Source organism: Populus euphratica, unplaced genomic scaffold, assembly GCF_000495115.2.
Source record: "Populus euphratica unplaced genomic scaffold, PopEup_1.0 scaffold19.1, whole genome shotgun sequence".
Taxonomy (NCBI): domain Eukaryota; kingdom Viridiplantae; phylum Streptophyta; class Magnoliopsida; order Malpighiales; family Salicaceae; genus Populus; species Populus euphratica.
In genome coordinates this window covers 2,397,812-2,421,675 of record NW_011499853.1, presented here as the reverse complement: position 1 = coordinate 2,421,675, position 23,864 = coordinate 2,397,812, and the positions used below count along the sequence as shown (strand labels likewise).

Genomic DNA, 23,864 nt, shown 5'->3' with positions numbered 1-23,864 from the left:
AACAGAAGTTGACATATGATTTATAAGGTATATAGCTATTGAGCATGTATAGGACCAGAATTGAAATGGTAATTTGGCTATTTGTAATAGGGTGATTATGGTTCCATGATATGTTTATATTTCCTCTTAGCTACCCCCATTTTGTTTAGGACTGTATGGGCAAGAAAGGTGATGTGTAATATGCCTTTGTCATAAAGAAATTGTTTCAAACGATTGATGGGTATAGTCTTCCCCCCCTTCAGCAGTTTGAAGAGTTTTAATGGTAACAAAAAATTAAGTAATAAGAAAGGAATAAAAGGCAACAAATGTAGAGAACAAATAAGACTTATTGATTAGTGGAAAAAACTAGCAATAACATGTACAATCATTTATAAAGATAGTATAATATCTATAACCATCCACTGATATACATGATATAGGACCATACAAATCAGTATGGATAGTGGCAAATAGAGTAGTAACTTTATGATGATGCTGAGAAATGGTAGTTTGCTAATTTTCCCTGCAAGACATGGATGACACAATATAGGGAAAGAAGTTTTAGGAACATGAATATAACATTTATTCAAAATCAAAAAGATGACAGAATTTGTGGGATGTCCTATCCTATGATGCCACATATTAGACTGAATGAGTTGTCCAATAAATATTAAAGCTAGCAATGTTTGTGTGGAATTTGAAGGTGAAAACGCATGGATAGGATATAGTCCATTACTATACAAGCCTCTGTAAAAAAATCCTCTTTATGGTTTTGTCTTGAATCTAAAAACAAAATGTATTAAAAATAAGCTAGCAATTATTATCAAGGTAGAGGCAATAAACTAATAGTAGATTATGAGTTAATTGAAGAACAAGCAATACAAAATTCAATTTGAGTAAAAACACAAATGAATTAATGATAGAATGACCAACATGAGATATTGTCAAACCTTCACCATTGGCAATATGAATTGTGTCAGTTGTTGGATAAGATAAGGCCAATATCAGATTATTCAAATCTGTCATTATATGATTGGTGGCACTAGAATCAGTGAGCCATACTTAAGATAATCCTGAATAATTAGATGATAGAGATACAGATGTATGTATGGCTTGTATAGAAGGTTGTTGTTCTGGAAACTGAGAAAATGAGAATGAAAGATGTGGTAAAGGAGCTCGATATGAGGGATACTACATATTTGGTGGTTGTATGGGATAAGAGTACTGTGAAGAATAAGTTGCGGTGGTATGTATTCCAATATAGTTTAGTCCCTTGTCATTATAAAAACAAAACCAGGTAGTATGATTATTTCTACCACATATGTGACATTTGGTTTTCTTATAAGAGGAAGCATTACAGAACAGGGCAGTATGTCCCTTAGAGTTGCATAAATTATAGATTGACGTCATTGATGCAGAGTAACTCTAAAACTGCTGACTAGGGGAAGGGCCAAGAACTCTAGGATTAGAGTAGGGATGTTTATGTCATAAATAAAAATATTGGTCAAAAGTGAAACTATATAGCTTCCTGAATAAATTTACCTCTACCATTGTTTCTGTTTCCACTATACAGCTTAAAATCTCTATTATCAACCTGAGATAGACCATAATTCATAGAAAAACCTGTATTAATAGCCATTGCTGTCATTAGAGGAACATGAACTGACGCCTCTACAATCACTTCCTCTGCAAGCAATTATGATTGAAAATCATGTAATGAGATCACACTTTCATGCCCCTTTATAACATATCTGAATGTTTTATACTCAGTAGGCAAGCCATTCAAAACCAGAATAACAATATCTTCATTAGCAAAGTATTCACCAACAACAAATAGATAATCCCTAGCTTTTTTAATGCGATGAAGATATTGTGAAATCGAATCTGCCCTTTTTTTATTGTTTGTAGATTAGATTTCATTTGAAAAATGTTAATTCTAGACACATTTGAAAATTATTCCTTCAATCAATTCCACAAATCATTGGAGCTAGTGCTACCAATCGCACAAGACATAGCAATATGTGATAATATAGCAGTGATCAACTGCATAATGGCTTGATCATGCATTTTCTAGATTATGTATTCATCGTTCTAAGAAGAGGTGATACTAGATTCACTTGAAGTTGAATTGTGTTGAGGCGAACAATGAATTGATCCATCAATATATCCTATAATATCATTGCTTTCAAGTAGAAGTTGTGTCTGAAAGTTCCAATTAAGGTAGTTTGAATCATCCAGCTTGACATTAACAGACTTGGGAATAGATGAGATGAGAGCTGTAATTAGAGATTGCAAAAGTTAAAGTTGTGAAGCAGTCACCATTGAAAAATTTCAATATCAATTTGTGGATGAACTTGAAATTATCAGACATATATAAGAATTTAGAGAAAAGGCAACAAAGAATGCGAAAGCAACAAAGAGGATCTTCAAACATAAGCTATAAGCTCTGATACCATGTTAAAATGTATATCAAGTTTTAAGATACAGAGAGATAGAGCTCTCTCTCTATATATATATATATATATATATATAACAAACTTAATTGCATATAATAAACTTTTCTAACTAACTGATTCATTAAAATTATGACACTTATCATAATCTTATGCAGCACTGTACTCTAACAAACCTCACTCGATTGCACATCTTGTTTATCTAACCTTGCATTTTTTAAAAGTTGAAAATGTCTCCTAGACCAATTAGAGATCGATTCCATGTAGGAATATAATTGATGATGCACACTATAACTAGAGATAGCTTTCTTTATAGATAAGACCCTTTTGCTTAGAAAATTTTCCAAAAGATTTTTCTATCTCAAGTTGGGTGTCCTTAAACTTCAAATCGAAGAACTAACTCCTCTTTTGATTTGCTTCGCTATCATGAAAAAACTCAAACTCTTTTAGGTTAAATAATTTGATAAAATTTTAAAATATAATTTATATAAATTATTAAACAAAAAAATTTTATGCTTAAAATTTACACAAGTCAACAATATATTATATTATTTTATATTTAATTTTTGTCAAATAAAATAAAATTTATGAGATTCGAACCCGTAACTATTTAGTCAATAAATATCTAATATCATATCAAAAAACTATCTAAAAATCATATCAACCTAAAAATTTAAATTGTTAGGTAAAACCTTAAAAACTAATTTATAGGATTTTCTAACACACACATCAACCATTCATGTTATCTAAGTTAATTGATTTAGGATAATGATATTTGAAGTATATGTAATCTTTTATTTATAAAATTTGATTAATTTTCTTTGCATGAACTCAACTTAATATTTTTTATTATTTTAATAAAATACTTTATGAATTTTTCTATTTTAGTATTGGTTTTTTAAATTTAATTACTTGCACCCATAAAATTTAATAAATGCTTCCATAAGTTTCCATTACAAATCATTTGGCATGTCAGCTATTTTCCACACAAGTGTGTTTATGTATCCGACATATATAACTATGATTTTGTTATTTTTTAATATTTTTGGTTTTCCATTAAGAGATTGAAAAAAATTAAAAAAAGAAAAAAGAAAAAAGAAAACCTATAAAACTAACTAACTAATTAATTGTGTGAGTTTATTTTTTACTCATTAATTAGTATTTAATTCTAGAAACTTTAGAAACTTTAACTTATGAGTGACATATATGTAAACTCATCTAATTAATTAATTAATGAATTTTATTGGTTTTGTTGTTGTTGTTTTTTTAAAAATCAGTATAACACTCAAGTTAGGAAAGAAAGATAAATGACTTTATATGTCCGAATATAAATTTACAAGTTCTCAATATTGTGTTTCTATATTTATACTTTTCATTGTATCATTATGTAATATGTAATTCTCTAATATACCTTTCTGTTAAGTTTAGTTTTCTATCCAAATTAATATCATTACACATACTTCGAGCGCTATTATCACATTTGGTTCTCTCTCTTCTTCTTTTTTTGTCAAATTAAGTTTCTATTTTTCTAAAAAAAAAATAATTACATATTTTAATCAGTCTGTGTACGTGTTTTTGGAATGTCTCCCTCCCATCATGATTTCATCCAGCAACAAACAGTCCTGCCACATGGTCTGAGCTTTAAATGTCATCTGCTAAGATTTTATTTGGTGCAAGTGTATGATTCCTTTCATTAATGGATGGAACAGAAAATGACACAAGGGGAAACGGGAGCAATTAGGAACTGATCAGTTTCCTAGCTAGGTTCAGCCAATTTCGTTTAATCTGGATCATATGTAAATTTTCTTTTTGTTATCCAGAAATTAATTATTTCTCCTTATTTGGTGTTTTGAAAGAAGAAGAAATATAGACGAAGGGAAAAGTGGGTAATGGTGCGCTCCACTCATCTGGTCCACTAAGGAATTATGGATTTTAAGCCATGCCAAAGACTTTTGAAGGTGGCATCCATTTCATTTCTTTTTTGAACTGAATCCATTTCATACCGTGAAACAACAACAAAACTGGAAGATTATAAAAAAAAAAAAAACAACAAAACTGGAAAAATAAGAGTACAGTAATCAAGCTTGCTGGTAGTCACAATGTGATAGTATTATTTTGTAGCTCATAATGAATACCTACAGACCCTATAGCTTCTCTATAAACCAGACCTTCTTTACAGAAATACCCATTTTGGGGGCTGCAATGCTTATCTTTTGAACATATACATTGCCCCTCTAAGGCGCATCCTTCAGCTCTAACAGCTTGACCATTCCCCAGAGAACATGTTTTAGGTTCCAATTGCTGCTTTGCTGCTAGAAACTTGTTGAAATCAGGGTGTACTTATGGTGGTAAGGGATGGGAATGGATACTTAGGGGTTGGATTTATATATATATAGATATTTTATTCATCATTAATTGAATAAAAATTTAGTTTTTTTTATAATAATCAAAGAAATTTTATTAAGATTTCGGGGCCATTAAAGAGATGAAAAACTGGAAAACAAGTAGAAATTGTCTTGGTTGTGCATGGAAATTAAAAGGACCAAAGCAAAACATATGAGAATCTTCTAGTATTGATCTTTATAAAATTCTCTTCGGACCTCTAAAAAGTTCAAACATGTATGTATTAAGTTAGCTTTAAAGAATAAAATGGTGGAAAATTAATTCAAAAGTTGAATCCCAATTTAGCAACTGATCCTCAAATACCCGTGTTAACTAATTCTTAACTAGCTAAATATCCCCACAGTCTACCAAAAAAAATCTCAGCCTGCTAAACTTAATTGCTACCAAAAAAAATCTCAGCCTGCTAAACTCAGCTTAGGATAAAAGCTCACCTTAATTACTCATCCAATATTATTTTTTTAGAGAATTGGATAAATCTTCATATATATATATATATATATATATATATATAATAAGATAACATCGCAAGTTATAGGAAATTCAAGGAAAATAAAAAAGCAGTCTCAATTCTTACTCGCAACAACTAGCTATAGAAGCAAAGCCATTTCAACAGCCCATAAAGCTGAAACTCAACCACTTAAATAATCTGGATTCCCACCGTAATTGCTATTGTAAGGTTGTGTTTGTCTTTTCTCGGTGGCATAACTCACGCGAATGTTTCTTCCTCCCAATTCCTGGCCATCCATTGCTGACAATCCTTCACTGGTAGATTCAGAGCTTTCGAAACTAACAAACCCGAATCTACGAGACCTCCCAGTGTCTATATCAGTGATAACTCTTGCTTTGAAGAAAAATGAGGGGAACGGTGGGTTTCGGCATGGGAGAGAGTGAAACGAAGGAAACGGCTAGGGTTTAAGAGAGCGATTGCTGGGTCCTTCATCGGTCGTAGCTAGTTGTTAACAAAAAATCTCACCTAACATTTTTGCATATTGTATATAAAAAATCTCTCAATTATGTGATTAGTCCTCCATCGCTCGAACCCTCCTGATATGGTGCTAACAAAAAGTTTGAATCGCTAATATGATGCCATTTTAGAGCTTGTGGGATTGGTAGAAGCTGGTTAGACACTTACATTAATAAAAAAAACAAAAAGTGGAATCCAGCTTGTTCAACCTTATCGATAAGCTCGCGTAGACGTACACACCAGCATCAGCTGTCACAACTAAATCAGCCGTGTCAATTTCAATGCTTTAATTGCACTTTAATGTGCTTATTAACATTGAATTGGCATATCGTGTATCAGGGCAGGGCAACCTTCGCTGGTGTGCGAAAATCGACTAACGACAACCTTGAGGTTACTTTGATTAGCATGTGCAACAGCTTAGCATAGCCCTTCTTCGGTCGTAGAGCATGTCATACTTGGAACATGATAATCTTTTATATCATTCCATACATCATAGGAGCTGTAAAGAGGGCAACCACTGTCGTTGCAGTGAACCGGGGGTGATGATCAGTAGGGTTGGAGCCCAAAGAATCACTTGCAAGGCAGCACGGAGCCACCACCAGAAGTAGAACATGTGCTAGCTAGGCCTTGGTTTAGATTCCTGATTTGCAGAATTTTGGTAAGGTGAAGTCCTATAAATGGAATTTTCTTGCAAAAGCAATGATTTGAAGGGAAATTATAATGAGATCTCTTCCATAGCTTAATCGCCAAGATTTATTAAATGAATATTGTAGACACAGATGTAAATTCCATGTCTTCAATTTTTTTTATATCATGAATATATTTTTGGATGTAATTCATGGGTGGATGATTACTCTCAATAATTAAATTATATTAAAAAATCTATTTATTTCAAGTTTTTATTCGATCGCATATTTACATATAAGTTAAAAAATACAAGTGATAGAATTTAATTTTAGAATATTTTCTTTTTCTAATTAACTCTTTACTGTTAGACTATTTTCAGTTAAGCTAGGAACTAACTTTCTCTATTACATGGCTACTGCTACCCTTGTCTTTTTGGAAAGCCATTCACTTCTAGTATTTGAGACTTTAGCTTGGAGAAATTATTGAGCTGTGGGACTTTAGGGATGTCGACTATCTTCTATATTCTATCAATGGCATGCTTGGTGCTCAGAAACAAAAACCAAACTCATCATGTTACATTGATATCTGGAATAATACGGGGGGAAAAAATCTGTAATAGTTTATTCCAATTAAACTAATCCCAAACTTATGCTTCGTTGGATTCATGGGATCCACAGTATCCGGGACCCACTTCTGATAAGATTAACGTAGTTCTTTGTGGTTTGTCTGCCTTATTATGTGGTTGTGGACATCTTGAATCATGATTTCACTCAAACCGGTGCTCTTTTCCAGTACTGCTACATGTATATGAGTTCAAACTATACAAGTTGAGACAGTTAAACATGTCGAGTTAGATTTTTCAATACATCTTGAAGATGGTGGGTTAGCATGTTTGAAAATTTTGTTATCAAGTCTCCAAAATGTGTAGTAATCTTTTTTTAATTATTATTATTGATTCTAGATTATGAGATAGAAGTGTGATGGTGTTCTTCATTATCTTAATTTTCTTATTATTAATGTTTATTATTATTATCTATGCTAGCTGTCCGGTCAAGTATATGAGATAGAAGTGTGATGGTGTTCTTCATTATCTTAATTTTCTTATTATTAATGTTTATTATTATCCAGGTCTGCGTCCGGTCAAGAATAATCTTGATTCCAAACGTGTTTGATAAATATTTTTTTATTCTGGAATATACTAAAATATTTATTTTTTAAATTTTTTATTTTTAATATCCACACATCAAAATAATTAAGAATATTAAAATAAATAATAATTTAATATTTTTTTAAACAAGTATATTTTTAAAATATTGCTGGACACAAAAAAAGTAAGCTAGATTCGTTCAACCAACAGGTAGCCCATGCCCATTACCACACAAAGGAGAGAGGAGCTTTCTAAGAGTGTAAATTAAATTCGACCTGATGAGTCGGAAATACTCATCTTACCACTCCATCTATAACTTTTGGTGGTTGAAGTTTTTTATTATATTTATATAATATTCCTATTTTAATTTATACTATATATATGTATATATAAACTATTGTCATATGAGTTTCTTGTTGGTAACTTTGGCATATTTAATTCGTGTTTTGTTAAAAAATAAAGAATGAACTCAATTTCAAGTGCAGTTTTTTTTCCATTTATAATAGTTTTACAATATTAACTCTAAGAAAAATATTAACTCTAAAGTCCAACGTTGTGGGGTTTCGCGATGATGAATAGAAATAGATTGAGATAATCAAGACATTAATAGACTCAAATTTTAAAATTAGCAGAATCATTAATCATTTCTGCAAGAGCATGATTTGATTCACGATTTGGGAGCTTGGCTGCTGTGGGTTGTTTATTATGCATCGTTAGACCTTCCATTTACTGGAAAATCTTCAGGAGCCTTGCAGGTAATAGTAAACAAAGAGTCGTCAATTATGCCTAGCAGGATTCCTAGGGCGAGCTTGCCCTAATTTGTATGAAGCAGTTCTTGAAACTTTTCAAACTTTGATTTCTTTTAGTACTGTTAACAATAATATTGATCGGAATTTTTTAGAGTTATATATGCTAAGTCCCATGCAATAGCAATCTGGTCATTAATTAATTGTTAATGTTTTAGCCACTTCAGTGATCATTGCATCATATCACTTTTGTATACTAAGATTAAAAAAAGAAGGCATGGCATTTATTAGTGGATTAGTAATTGTTTTTTAAAGTGTTTTGTAGTTTAAAAAATATTAAAATAATATTTTTTATTTTTAATATCAATACATCAAAACAATATAAAAATATTGATTAAAAATAAAATAAATTTAAATTTTAATAAAAACAAGTTAAAACTCACTATCGAACATCCCTTGAATCTCTTTTAGATAAACATTTTTAAACTTGATTGAAAAAGATTAATCCTAAACAAATGCACAGATTTGGATTTGTTTGGGTACGGAGAGAGTGTTCTATGGCATTCCAAATACAGAACAATGTTCGTGGGCTCACAAGGATTGTTTGGTTTTTTTTTTTTCTTGTAATCTTTTATTTATTTTTTTGTTTTTTTTCTTTGTATTTTCTTTTTTAAGCAATTTAACCTCTAATATTGGCTCTAGCTTCGTTTCTTATTATGAAAAAAAAATATATCCTAAACGACATAATAATATCTGATCAGCAAGTCTTTCCCATTCCTGTGACTACTTACAACAGATTGAGGCCTAAAATCTTCAAATTAGAAACTCAAGCTCTAATTAACAGTAGGTCTAGGTTATCTCATGATTAATTGCATGTTAACTGGTTGCATAAGTTAAACATCCAATGAAAATGAGGACACTTAATTTGCTGAAGAGGTTAACTGTTTTTTTTTTTTTTTTTTTGATAAGCAGTGATTGAATAATTAAATAAAAAAAACACCATGAGGCAAAAAGAAACCAATGATTAAAGAGAGAACAACATTACAGTTACAAAAAAGTTGGGGGAAAAAAATAACATAAGACTCGTCAAGAAAAAAGCATAAAGCATAAGTATGTACTTGAGATCATGATTTAGGGAGGAGAGGGAATTATTTTATTTTTTTTACATTTAAGTTTGATTTTTTTATGTATTTTTAGTGTTTTATTTGTTTAGTAAATTTGAGAGTATTAAATAAATTCAAAAGGTAATCATGATATATGTAAACCGATCGAAATAACTAAAGTTATATATATATATATATATATATATATAAAAGAGCATGAATATATCCTAGCACTAGGTAAGCCAGACACCATTTATTAGAACACAATGTTTGTTTCAAAAGAAAAAAATTTCACTTGAAAAAATATTTTCTAGATATTTTCTTACATTATGTACTTGAGATCATGATTTAGGGAGGAAAGGGAATTATTTTTTTATATATATATTTGGGTTTGATTTTTTTTAGGTATTTTTATTATTTTCAGTATTTTATTTATTTATATTTTATAAATTTAAAAATTAATCATAATATCGGTAAGCTGATCCAAATAACTTAAGTTATATATATACATAAGAGCATAAATATATCCTAGCACTAGGTAATACAGACACCATTTATTAGAGTACAACGTTTGTTTTAAAAGAAAAAAATTTCACTTGCAAAAATATTTTCTAGAGGTTTTTCTACAGTAAACAAACACATAACATTTATTGACATGTTAGTTGGATCTTGATCTTTTAAATTCTGAAAGATGGCTACGATTATTTCATATATTTATTGACATTAGCAATAATAATAAAGTTACCTAATGTAATCACATAACATTTATGATAAATGAAAATCTTTTCACTTTAAATCTAACTCAATATGCATCTTTAGAAACATTCCGAATTTATATAATCTCTCGCAATTTTATTTATTTTTTTTTATATAATCTCTCGCAATTTTATTTATTTTAAAAAAAAAGATTCATATTATTGATGCAAAAATTACAATCTCTCTTTCAAGGAGTAAGCGAGGACCCTGGGGGTATTACGAAAGGAAATTGATCAGGAATGATTGATTCTTTATCAGTCTGGAATCTCTTCTTCCTGGGTCGATGCCCGAGCATGTGGACGAACTGTAAATTCATTGGCAATATACCTGCGCTGGTTCAAATCCAGCTCGGATTCCCTAATCCACCATGAGAAAACCCAGAAAATGGCATTCCACTGATTGCAGGGATCAACTTCTTAGATTTATCAGTAATGAAAGAGAGGACTTGAAATGGTTCGAAACGATTTTTTAAAGCTTTCTAATAAAAAGAATTTATTATCTTTATCTTATTAAATTGTAGGTTTGCACACCAAAAGCTTGACAGTTTAAATTAATTAAAATTTAATTAAATTTGTATTTTAGTTTTATTTTGATTGATTACTTGACTTTTTTTTATATAACATGGTCGTAATTTTATTGAATTTATTTGGAACCAAATCAAGAAATTCAAGTTCATAATATATATATATAATGCAGAGGCAATATTTGGTTAAATTTGAAATATGAAAAGAAGTAGATTTATTCAAGAGAAGATTTCAGAATAATCCCCTAGCACTTCATTTAATTTAAATGTTAAGATTAAACTAGCATAATATACATCACATTAATTAGCATTAGCTTGAGAAGAGTATAATCCTCCTTGCAATTAAACTTAATTATCCAGGCATTTGACTGTTTGGAAAATACAATGAACTATAAATTGAATTAGTCTATGATTTTATTCATATTGCTCTAAGAACTAACATAAAAGAGAAATCTCGTCCCTTGCAGAATATACGATCCACAATCTAAAACCTAATCAAGGTTAGGTTAATTTTTAATTTGAATCCATTGAATTTAGTAATTCAGTAAATTCACCTGTGTGATTATGCTGACCTGGGATTTTAAAAAAATATATATAAAACAATATTATTTTAAATAAAATTAATAAATCTGATCTATCTTATGATATAATTTAATAAGTCAGGTTTTATTTTTAGATAAACACTAAATCTAAGTCACACAATTATTACAGGGCCCACCTCATCGCTCATCCCTGACATGCAAGTTCTGTACATGCTAAGTTATATTTTTAACCTAATCTTGAATAGATATGAATGTCTAATGGCATGGAGGACATATAATTATTTGAAATTAGTCATGGTCACTCATGCAATACATTTTCCTCCTAAAGCAATCTAATTTTTTCTTTTATTTGAGGATTTTTAATTATTCTTAAATTATATAAACTAATAATTACATGGGACAAACTAATCATAGTATAATATTATCATTCTTTATTAGTAATAAGCTGCTTTTAAAAAGTTTTTTTTAATCATTCTTTATTAGTAATAAGCTGCTTTTTAAAAGTTTTTTATTTTAAATTAATTTTTTTATAGTTTTTATTTTTTATACCAACATATCAAAATTATATAAAAAACATTAAAAAATTAATTTTAAATATATTTAAAAAATATCCAAATACAAAAGATATTCCACTCCTTCATCATCACAGCCTACTGCTGAAGGTCATGGAAGGTAAAACAATGGACCTTGGTGTCTTAAGGTGTTTTTTTCTTTAATTTACTTTGAGTTTATGTATATTGTTGTATTTCTTATTTTAAGCTTCAATTCTGTTTATTTTTATTTTTTAAAAATATATTTATTTATTTATTTTAAATTTTTTCTTTATATTTTAAAATCATTTTAATATACTGATGTCAAAATAATTTATAAAAAAAATTATTTTAATATATTTTTAAATAAAAAATACTTTAAAAAATAATTATTACTAATTATCATACAAATTTTTAATTGTATATAAGGTATTTCAATTAGACTTGATTCTTTTTATTTTAATGAAAAAAATAGTTTTTGAAAAAAAATCTATCATATATAATTTCCTCATCAAATGATTATTCTTTTTTATTCATTGATGAGCGACCATCTATACTACTTTTTTTAAATAAATAATAACTAGTTTTATGTATGAAGATTAAAACAAATTGACCTCACTAAATTTATGAATTTCCGAAAAAGTTTGCAAAAAGTTTTTCTTAAATTTGTTCTCAAATTAAAAAACAATAATAATGACTAAACAACACAACTGTTGTTATTAGAAAAGGTCGTAATAATAAGTTAAAATGAAAAAATTATTATTATTATTAATAAGCTCTACATGTACATGGGCTAATAATATTCTAAAGTATCATTTCCCTCTCTCTTCATGACATACAAATCAAAATGAAATCACGGCTGTTCATTCCCCTCTTGAGTTGAATCTACCCGTCCATATTCTTGAAGAGCCTTCAAGAGCTGGGCCCCCTTCCTCCTCCCTCTAGCAGTACAGTCTCCCCGTAAAGCCAACGCCACTGCACGCGCCACCTCCTCTGGCGGGGCATGAAGAGTTTGCTCACCATCTGACTCAACTCCGCCACCCCCATAAATCACCGCGAGAGCACTTATCGCATACTCTTTACCCCTTCCAGCCATTTTACCCATCATTGTCACCATTACCGGCACCGCCAGTGCGTGGTTCCGGAGCTCTGCCGCCCCCTCAGCCACCGTACAAGTCAGCTCCAACGCCGCCAATGCCCTCTCCGCCGGAGCTCCGTCGAGCTCCATCGCCACTTCCACCACCGTCCCGACCGCCCCAGCTTCCACCGCAACGTGGCGGTTGGCCTCCGCCAAGCAAAGTGCTAATAAGACTTTTGTTGCCGGTTTTAACCCTGCTTTGTTTTTCAAATTTGCCACCACCCCGCGCATTAATTCGAGTGAGCAAACCGGGTCGGATGGTGGGTCGGGTACGAGTGAGCGTTCTAAGAGATATAGAGCAGAAAGTTGCTCAGTTTCTGAGCCGTTGGTAAGTTGCAGTTCAGCCAGGCGGAGGAGTTCTTGCAGGTCGTTGGGGTGCATGGGAGGAGCCAACGGTGGTATAAAGGCGGAGTCTTGATTCGGTTCGGATTCGGGTCTGGGTTGGTGGAGTGGGGAGTTCGAGAGAGGGAATCTCCATTGAGTGAAACTTTGGGAGGTGGTAGTGGAGGAGGAGGAGGAAGAGGATTCAGCTTGGGTGGACTTTTGGTGGGGTTGGTTAGGTAATTGTTGTTGTGGTGGTGGTGGTGCTGGAGTTGGTGCTGCTGCTGTTTGTGGTGGTGGTGCTGGAGTAGGAATAGTGGAGGAGATAGGAAGAGCAGGTGGGTTGGGTGTGGTGGGACTTAAAGTAGTTTCTGTGCATTGGCGAAAGAAACTACAAGAGAAGAGTGGACGTGGCTGTGTTTTGAGTTTTGGATGGTGGGTTTTCATGGTGCAAGTGTAAGGCCTTGTAGTAAGCTGTTTCTGTGGAGAAACAAACCTAAGAGAGATTGAGAGTCTGTTCTCTTCTTGAAGAAAGTTGTGCTGTGTCAAGCTTCTTAGATGCTTTTTTGTGGCAGTTAAAGAGTTCTCAATTATGGAAGAGAGAGGGAAGAGGGTTATGGAGCTGATCACGTTGGACAGTGAAACGGTGCAGAGATGCTCACGAGAGTGTCCTTGACTGGGAGATGAATGGGACAAAGACTCCAAAAAGATCAGGCGAATTACAGTGACAGTGCCTGTCATTTTCATCCCAAGTAAAAGGTAAATCTTGCAAACTTCAGGTGGAGAAGGCTCGTTAAAGAGGCGCTCGCTCTCCACTTCTATCAATCTTGTGTGCCCTACACAGGAACTGTATTTACTATTCACACTCTCCTCCTCCTCTGGAAGGATTCCATCTCATGACGGAAGAAAAAGTTGCGGTCAGTGGTGAGCATGTAAGATTTTTTTTATCCCTCCCTCGATAACTAATACGAAACGAAAGAGATAGTACAATTATAGTGACAATCAAATTACCAATCAATGGGTCCTTTCACCTTCCGAATGATGGCATTGGTGAAGATTCCAACTCTCCGAACACCAACCTTTCAAGCTCTGTGGGCTTCAATAATGGCTTCTCTAGCTAGGTTTGGATGACTCGAAAAAACCTACAAAAAACCATGGCCCAGCTCCCTATTCCAGTTTCAGAAACCAGAATTGTTAACAAGAAACAGTCAAATTTCGGCCCCATTCTTAAATGACCACTTTACCAGCTTTCTCTTTCACAGCCCTCAAAACTTTTTTCTGGCCATTTGGCATTTCCCTCAGAAAAATTGCTTCAGATAACAAGAACGGACCCGGCATGTATAGAGAACAGCAAATATATCAATTCCCTTGACTTAGCAATGTCTAATTTACATGATGACCAAAAATGTAATAATGGCAAGTACAAAAAACGCCATTGAAAAAGGAAAAGCTACAAAATTAACATTACAAGTTCGGAGTGAATCTACAAATCTGATTCCAGTGAAAGTAACTCAGGTGTAAAATAAATAAGAAAGAAAATTGTCTGGGTACAGACAGACTAGAGGAGAAACGATTTCACCTCCATTTATCACTTAGATCTTTCTTCTTGGACAGGACCCAGGTCACGAAGATTGCCACGACAAGTGCAACAATGGTTATGAGCAGCAGGGCATAGCTAAAATCCTCTGTAAGAGAATCATAGGTCCTTGAGGGTGCAAGGCGAGTAAAAAAGAGATCAACACCATATGTAAAGACAAGGGTGTTTGACTCCAGCTTGGCCGGCACTGTTACTATGCCTCGTAGCCCCTCCACTTTATGGGAGTGTGTAACATATGACTGCAAGAAGTGATAATCCGTGTCAGCTTGAGAACTAACTTCATTAAAATAAAAGAAAACATCAAACAAAAGCATGCGGCCATAAAGAATGAAACAGTCCCGAGGGAGATGTGGGTTTGTTTTTGTACGAATGTCTGTCTGCGAAGTTCAATGTTTTGATTGCGAAGAGCAGTCACTCTGCTAAAAGTCAAGAGTATTCCAGATTCTGCCATCCTACAATCCCTGCTCTGGAATGAACACTAGCATGTGCTTAACAAGCTTTGTTGTATATATGGTTGCACGCTATAAATTAGTTATAAGATAGGTTGACGAGATCCCCAAGGAAAAACCTTCACGCATGCACTCACAATCCAAGACTGCAATTACTTCCACTTATATGGATTACTTCAAAGTAATTTACTTGCAGCTCCGTATTGTATAAAATATATCAGGTGCCATTGTTCTCCAAACCAAAATCTTGAAGGAAAAAACAAAAACATTTTGGGTACAAGATTGTTGGAGGAAAACAAGACAGGATCCATCCATGGATCACTCCAAGCTCTAGATTAATTGATGTGGAATCGATTTAAATACTGCATCTTACAGCTTGTTTTTTTGTGTACAGAAATGAACCACTTCCAGGGAAGGTAGATTCAGCAAAAATCGACAGTGTTCTCTCAAGGAAATTAAAAATATTAAACAGTCACACAAAGACTTAAGGGAAATGAACCACTTCCAGGGAAGGTAGATTAATTGATGTGGAATCGATTTCTATACTGCATCTTACAACTAATTTTTTATTTTGTACAGAAATGAACCGCTTCCAGGGAAGGTGGACTCAGCAAAAATCAACAGTTTTCCCTCAAGGAAAGTAAACATTAAACAGTGACACAAAGACTAAAGGGGAAAAGGAAGAGAAGAAGATATACGGCAACTCACCTGAGGAATGATAGGCAATGAATCTGTAAGAGGTAAAATTCCTTCTTCCTTCTCTGATTGTGTGGGGTTAACTGACCTACGAGGGTCAAAGAAACGCTTATCCATTGCCAATACCTGTACAGCATTCCATTACTTTCAGTAAATACATCCTTCTTTACAGCAGGAAATGTAAATCATTAAATGACTAGTTTGCCCCAAAGAAAATCGGGAACAAAAATGGAATCTAGGTTTCTTAAAAGATTGTAACCAACCTGATCACCAATTGTCCCAATAAGAAGATGCTTTGAAGTGATACCCTTAGCAGTTGATGTAACTGTTATTGCTTTGATAGAATGGGTGAAATAGTAAGACTGTGACTTTGTTGTGACCTCTGATCGTGAATACGAAGAAATAGGTGAACTGAGATTGTGCTTTCCAAGAACAAGCTTTAAAACATCTTTGTTGTCCTGAATTTCAATTTGCAAAAGTTAAACTGTTTATAATAAGAAGACAAACAATATTGCATAATTGTAAAGATTGAAAACTTACTGCCCGGGACTGATCATAAATTTCAATAACTGTCATCTCATATCTGTGCGCTCTGAGATTGAAGTAGTGGTAGACAATCCAGTTTTCACTAAAAACCTGCAAAAAGTGACAATAAATAAGGTAATGCATATCATTGAGGACATCAAAAATGGAAGGCGAAACCTACTGCATGGACAGGACCCTGTGAGCCATGATGAGTCATTCGGTGTAATATACGACCAGTGACGGTATCAACAACATAGACAACCAACTGTGATTCTCCTGGTGTGGCTGATCCAATATCTCCACTGGCTTTTGGTGAAACAGTGGCCACATAAAGCAAATTTTTTGATATATACTTGTACATCACATCTTGATCAGCTATAACCTTTGCTTGAGTATGAACAACCTGGAGGCAAATGCAGAAGACCCTCAATTAAACATACCAAGGGAACATGTCAGCAAACCAAGATATCCTATTGAGTTTATATCTAAAGTTTCTATTGGAACCTTCAGCAAAACAAAACTGAATGGTAAAAATTGAGGTTCTGTAAAGAAACAAGAAGAATCTACAGAAACTGTGATTTTTTTAGACCCTAAAAAAGCATCAAGGTTGCCTGAAAAACAATGCATGTAATTCAAAGCCTGAGAAAAAAGAATTTGTTTATTGAACCTAATCCCAACATTTATTTAGTAAAAAAAATGCACATCCTCATGGAACAACTCTAATGTCATTTTTGAAAACGATGCCTGTTTGCCTAGTTTAAAAGGTTTTCTGTAATCCCAACCAGAAAGTTACTTAAAGACTAACCAGCAAGAGCAGTTAATGAAATGTAAAGTGGATAAATCTTTGAAGACAGAAAGAAGTGGCAATCATGAAAAAAATTTGACCAGAAACTAACATTACCTCATTTGATTTTCTTGTTACAGTTGAAATGATCTTTTCTGATTCTGAGGGGAAAACAATGGACCATATTTCTCTGGTACCAAAACTATAGTTGTCTGCAACTTCACCATCACAATTGCTCTTCAATCCATGTCCCTTAATAACACCCTTGTCAGCTTCTACCGAGTACCAGTAAATGTTTGAAAACTCATGTTGAAAAATGGCAGCAGCCTCAGGTGCTCTTGGGTACAAATGCACTTGTCCATTAGCATCTATTAGTAGATGCAGCCGTTGTTCAGTTGCATCTGTAAGCGGGAGTGGAATTACTTGTGCAACAGAATGATCAAGACCAAAAGACTTAAGTTCCTTCCCTGTGTAAGTATCAACAAAGGAAAATATTCCAGGTGCATCAGTACCAGTTCTGCACCTGCCAACAACCAGGACAGATGGATTTTCATCCATAGCATGATGATGAGGAACTTGCCACTGGTAAACATTAATCCCAGTTGGATTTTCGCATGCTTCTGTTTGACGTAGAGAGTTCAATAAGAGAGACCAGACAATTCGTCCATCTCCAGTGTGCAAGGCAAAAAGTTTCCCAGATTTAGTGAGAACAATGAGCAGCTTTCGGAATCCATTATGGTCCCTGATCATTTTACTTTTCTCAGAGCTTTTCAACCTCATGCCTTGAATGGCTGCTACATCCTCAGCACTTGCAAGCATCAATGTACCCTTAACCTTCAGCATGTGTCCCTTAGAACAACAAAATATCATGAGTCAAAATCACAGTCCTCGAAGAAGTCAATGAGATGTTTTTTTCAAACAAAGGAGTGAATATGATAGCAAACAATCATCGCCTATACAACCAAATCAAATGCAATCTCACAATAATTCAGATCCCTCACTCTACTACTAAGTAAAGTTTAAAAAAGATGGAGACTAGGGAAGGAGAAAAAAAGTATAAAAAACCCTGTGAAAATAACCAGAATCTTGTTCAAGTCTTGAAAGAGTGATTTTTTGGCAACTTTCATCTTCAGTAAGCCAACTTAAATTGTAAAGAAACAATTAGATTGTACCTTAAGCCATTCGAAGAGGTTCTGCTCCACTTTTGCTACAGATACACCTTCCCTTTCCACAGGAAGTTCTGATGTGGTAACACCTATTATTGAGGCAAGGCCATCCTCCCTACTCCAGACAACCTCGCCTTGTTGTAACAGCAACAATGAATGATCTTCCATAACAATCAAAGCCCTAAATCCATGAGACTTATCAGTCCGGACATAATTGTTAATGAAAACCTTATGGACAAGCCCTCTTTGCTGGTCCAGCTTGATTCTCTCTTTTAGCAAATCACTGTTCCAGTCATGAACTTGCTTCACATTAAAGTGAATGTCATTGCTGCCATGCCGAACCAGTGCAAACGCCTGTTGGTCCTCTGAGATTGAAAGAACATTACTAATAACTGTTGCATGCTTGATTTTGTCAACCACCTCCAACTTACCTTCACTTGACACACTAATAAATGCTGTAGCTGTATTGGTTTTCACAGCAAACAAACCAGTAAGTTTTGAAGGTAATATCACTGCAATCCCCGAGAAATCCTCAACTAGATCTGAGATGTATGTTTTCTGAAAGCTGATTTCTCCGCTCTGAAAACTTATTGTTAACAAAGCTGACCTAGCAGCATCCAGCACCACAAGTTTGGCTCTTGAAACTAGAGAAACTTCCCCTGAAAACCCACCATCAAAGGCTGCACTGTCATGTTTTAGGAGCTCTCCATTCTTAGCATTGATTTGGTATACATCAAACTGGGAAGAACCAACAAATCCCACCACGTATATCGTATTGCCATCATAGTGCTGAATTACTTCCTGAACCTCAAAACTGCAACCAAGGGTATCACAATCACATCAATTGCAAGGAGACGGGTTAAAAAGAGAAAGTTGGTGAGTAAAATTCAAAAGGACAGACCATTCAGAAGGAAAATCTATCTTCCAAACAATTTCACCATGTATGCTTGAAACAGCATGGAGACTTCCTTTACCAAAAACAAGGATTGTGTTTTCCTTGTCAACTTTCGAGCTTGCCTGCAGATCAAAAACTTAGTTAACAACAGTTCTTCTGAAAATGTTGAGTGCATAACATGCAAGGGCATGTTTGGAAGAATGATAGGAGAATTGGGAAGAAATTGTGAATTATGAGTTATGACCATTACAGACACAAAATAACACTTCAATAGAGGAACTAAACTATGATACTGTGGATGAAAATTTCTGATTTCACAATGACCTGAAATGTATGTGAAGGTAAGAGGAATAGAAAAGAATTAGATTCAGCACGAAGGCCTCATACTCTAGATTAACAAAGAATTACTAAACACAGCTGATACAGGAGAGAGACTAGAAGATTGGACTAGATAATACAACAATGTTCATTAGAAGCTTCAAATATATCTAACAAGTTATCCACTAACCGACACAAACAAGAATGACTTAGAGTCGATTGGTCCCTGAAGAAAAGATTCCCACACCATCTGCCCATCAGGAAGATTCCATGCTCGTAGAATGCTTCCTCCTGATGAAAGGGTAATAGCATCTGAAAGATTGAAATCGAAGATTAGAAAACCAGCATGACTACAAAACTTGAATTCTTTAGCCTTGAATTGGTACACCAAATTCATTCTAAATAAGCAGGCAATACAAACCAGTGTTATGTATTCCAATTTTATTTATTTATGTTCTCTCAAGTCCTTTATACACACACACAAAAAAAAAATATTGAAGCAGTCTTAACGATTCTTTCCTTTAGTAAGACACGCAGAATGATGAAAGCTACATCGTTTTTCTTATCAATTCCACAGCGGCAAGAACAAATACAACAATGTTGATAAGAAAAACGAGCATCATTACATTTTGTCATGGCAATGTCGATTCCATCGATAGCATCATTGGCCCCAAGAACATGCCTCCAAACTGCCAAAAAAAACACTAATCAGCATCCCTTCAAGTAATAATAGTAATAACAATTAAATAGAAAAAATACTCCAGCAGCGAAACTTAACATTAAAGAATGCATTGGACAAATCCATTAAACGAAACTTACAAATCTCGCCATGCCGGAGATCAAGAGAAGCAATAGCATTCTCTTCAGTAGAAACAAGAACACGCTTTCGACCCGTTTTTTGTGTTTGGAACACAGCGTGTTTCACTTTCCCTATGTACTTTTGATGCCTATATACATTAGTAACCATTTAATCAAACTTAATACTAAATCAAAAAAAATTAATTAACCCGGAAATTAATAAGCAGCTACCGTATTAATCAGCTAGTGATTAAAAAAAATACAATCAGCTTTGTTTGGATTCAGTGAATTGGAAGTTGAAAAGAAATAGAAGCGATTGAAAGGAGCTTACCAGTCCATGAGACCAACTTGATCTTCATGAAGAGAAAAGGTAGGGACAGTAAGTGATAGAATAAATAAAAAGATAAGCAAAGACCTAATCGCCATGGCCATGGCGATGGCGAAATTAAGTATAGCGATTTGTTACTCTTCTCTCCGTTTTTTTATTTTTTTAGAGGGAGAGTAACAAGAGAGACAGACAGATCTGAGGAGGAGACGAGCTTTTTTGGTTTTGTAAGGAGCGTGTTAAATTTAAGGCCGGCATGCTATTGATGACTACACAGTTTATTTTTGTGATTTAAAAGGGTATTTATAAAAAATTAATTTTTTTATTTTTTATTTTAAATTAATATTTTTTAAATATTTTAAATTATTTTGATACGGTGATTATTTTGAGCATGTTAAATTATTTTTTATTTTATTTTTTATTTTAAAATAATAATTTTTTAAATAAAAATCATTTTAAAAAACATTCACAATTATACTTTTAAATACCTCTAAATAAATAAATATTTATATATATATAAGAAAAAAGAAGAGGAATTGAATATAACATAAAAAATTTGTTTTATTTATTTGATTTATTAAATTTTAAATATTATGCCAAATCATTAATAATGCCATACATATTTTCAAAAATCTTTTAGATAGTGTATGTTGTTACCAATTTTAAATTGAATTTGTATAATTTCAAAATAGAAGTGGCATGAATAACAAATTTTTAGAAATAATATTTTTTATTTTTTATTTTTAAAATATTCTCATATTTTTTTTAATTTTAAAATTATTCAATTAAAATATTTAAAAATAAAAATAGTTATTGTTATAATTTTACTATCTAATTTAAGAATCGAGACAGGATTTAGGTCATAAATTGGGTGAATTCAAGTTAGTATAAAATAAAATTAGTTATTGTCATAATTTTAAAACCTAAATCGAGAATCAACTCGAGAAAGGTCCAAATCACAAGTAGGGTTGATTATTGACATAGATTTATATATAAAAAAATTATTATTATCATAGTTTTAGAAGCCGATCTAAGCATCAATTAAAGGCTAAGTCGGATTTTTAAGCAAGGAGAATTAAGATAAAAACAAAAATAATTATTATCATAAATTTAAAATTAGATTTAAATTAATCGAGACAAGACTCTAACCATGAGTTAGGATAGTCAACTAAGATAGGTATAAATTAATATCAACTTAGATTAACTTATAAAAATTTATGAAAAAAAATCAATAATCTAGAAAATCAAGTCCTTTTTAAATTTTATAATTACATTGTTTATAATGTTATTAACAAAACACAAAAACTTGTAAGCTAACTATAAATCCACCACTATTTTTTTCCCCGCTTTATATAGCCTTTTGTTATTTATCATGGAACTCATGTATGCATAGTACTAACCATATTATTAGTGCTTCAGCCTGAATAATTTTTTTAACTAAAAAAATTAAATATGTAAGTGCTTATAATTTTTTTTTGTCATCTAAAAATTCTAATTGAAAATTAAAAATACTATACATGAATTTAATTAATATAATTAAATAAATCAAGAATTGTATGAGATAATAAATGCAAAAAAAAAAATCAATGACAAAAACTAAAGACTAATTGAAAAAATTAAGATAGGAATAAATATCAAGATATAGGATCTTGCAACATGAACAATGAACTTGGTTGTGTTTGATAGTTTTTTTTATTGGAATCAATTTTTATATTGAATTAAATAATATTTTTAAAAACATGTAAAAGAAAATAGGTTGGATTTGTTTTTTTTTTAAGTAAAAATAAGTTCAAGGCATTGTCAATGTGTTTTATAAGAGAGACAAAACTTATGATGAATTTAAATTTGAAATATATTTGATGATATTTTTTTATAAAATTATTAAGATGATAATATATTGGATTAACTTTGATAAACTCAAGTTAATTAGCTAAATATAACCTAGGTTATGAGACAATGATATCCCCACATAAAGCAAGTTGAAATAAATTAAAATATTTATTTTCAATCAACTTGATGTTGAAGAATGATATTAAAAATAAAGATATTTAGTTAAAAAATAAAAAAATAAATTTATATTAACCCGGGTTAACTTGTCAAACTCATACTCTGAATTATATATTCTATTGGATCTAACAACTCTTTATTTTTAAGATTATTTTTCATTTAATTATACACCAACTAATTGTATGAGATCTTTTTTTTTTACATCAAACAACATTGTATTTTTTTTTAATAAACAAACGTATAGAATTAGAATTAAAAAAATTGTTAATTTTTTTAAAAAAGTTCAATTATAAAAGGAAGGTTTTTTTTTCAAGTTAAAAAAAGAAACCTTTTTAAAAAATAGAGAATAAAATAATTTTTTTCCTAATCTAGAGGTGTTGAAAATACGTTAAATAAAGAAATATATATAAGAACACGCAGATTTGGCTTGTATGCCAAGCAAATTAAGAAAAAGATGGCCCGTGTGCTGAGCCTTTTTTTTTTTACAATATTTAAGGGTAGACAACGCTTTGTCCACCATTTAATTCAAAAAAGAAAATAATACGTATAATGTGATTTTTATTAGCTAAATTTTTAGCAATCACAAGGTTGATGAAGAATCAATTCTTAAGTTAATCATCTAGGCGGTGGCCAAGTAGTAAAGACTTGGGACTAAGAGGTTTGCTTTCTCTGTGGTCTCATGTTCGAATCCTTGGTTGCTCATATGATGGCCACTGAAGACTTACATAGTCGTTAACTTCAAGGCTCGTAGGATTAGTCGTGGTGCGCGCAAACTAGCCTAGACACCCACGTTAATCTAAAAAAAGAATCAATTCTTAAGTTTTTTTGTTTAAAAACTTGTTTTTTTAATTTATTATAATTTAAAACACCTAAAAAATACTCTAAATATCTAGATATTCTTATATATGACTTTAAATAACCCAAAAATTCATTCAAAGACCTAAAATAAACCTAAAATAATTATATAATTTTTTTTTCAAAGTTCAGATCTACCATATCACAAGAGAGATGAAAATCAAAGAACACAACACCAAGGCTAAATTACTCTAATCGAATGGAATCTGTTGATATG

General features: G+C 32.2%; 2 protein-coding genes across 2 annotated transcripts; both read right to left on the bottom strand.

The window, feature by feature from the left end:
- Positions 1-12,515: 12,515 nt before the first annotated feature.
- Positions 12,516-14,570, bottom strand: LOC105122418 (ARM repeat superfamily protein). The gene is made up of 2 exons (XM_011021509.1): positions 14,477-14,570; positions 12,516-14,125 (listed from the first exon to the last, which is right to left on the bottom strand). Exons 1-2 carry the CDS (start codon positions 14,568-14,570, stop codon positions 12,627-12,629), a joined length of 1,593 nt encoding a protein of 530 aa, XP_011019811.1. The 3' UTR covers positions 12,516-12,626.
- Positions 14,550-21,044, bottom strand: LOC105122295 (ER membrane protein complex subunit 1-like). Its single transcript, XM_011021328.1, has 12 exons — positions 20,792-21,044; positions 20,482-20,609; positions 20,289-20,351; positions 19,853-19,974; positions 19,351-19,466; positions 18,456-19,263; positions 17,401-18,132; positions 16,681-16,902; positions 16,515-16,610; positions 16,238-16,432; positions 15,987-16,100; positions 14,550-15,068 (listed from the first exon to the last, which is right to left on the bottom strand). The coding sequence occupies exons 1-12, from the start codon at positions 20,890-20,892 to the stop codon at positions 14,808-14,810; spliced, it is 2,958 nt and encodes a 985-aa protein (XP_011019630.1). The 5' UTR covers positions 20,893-21,044; the 3' UTR covers positions 14,550-14,807.
- Between the last annotated feature and the right edge of the window lie 2,820 nt (positions 21,045-23,864).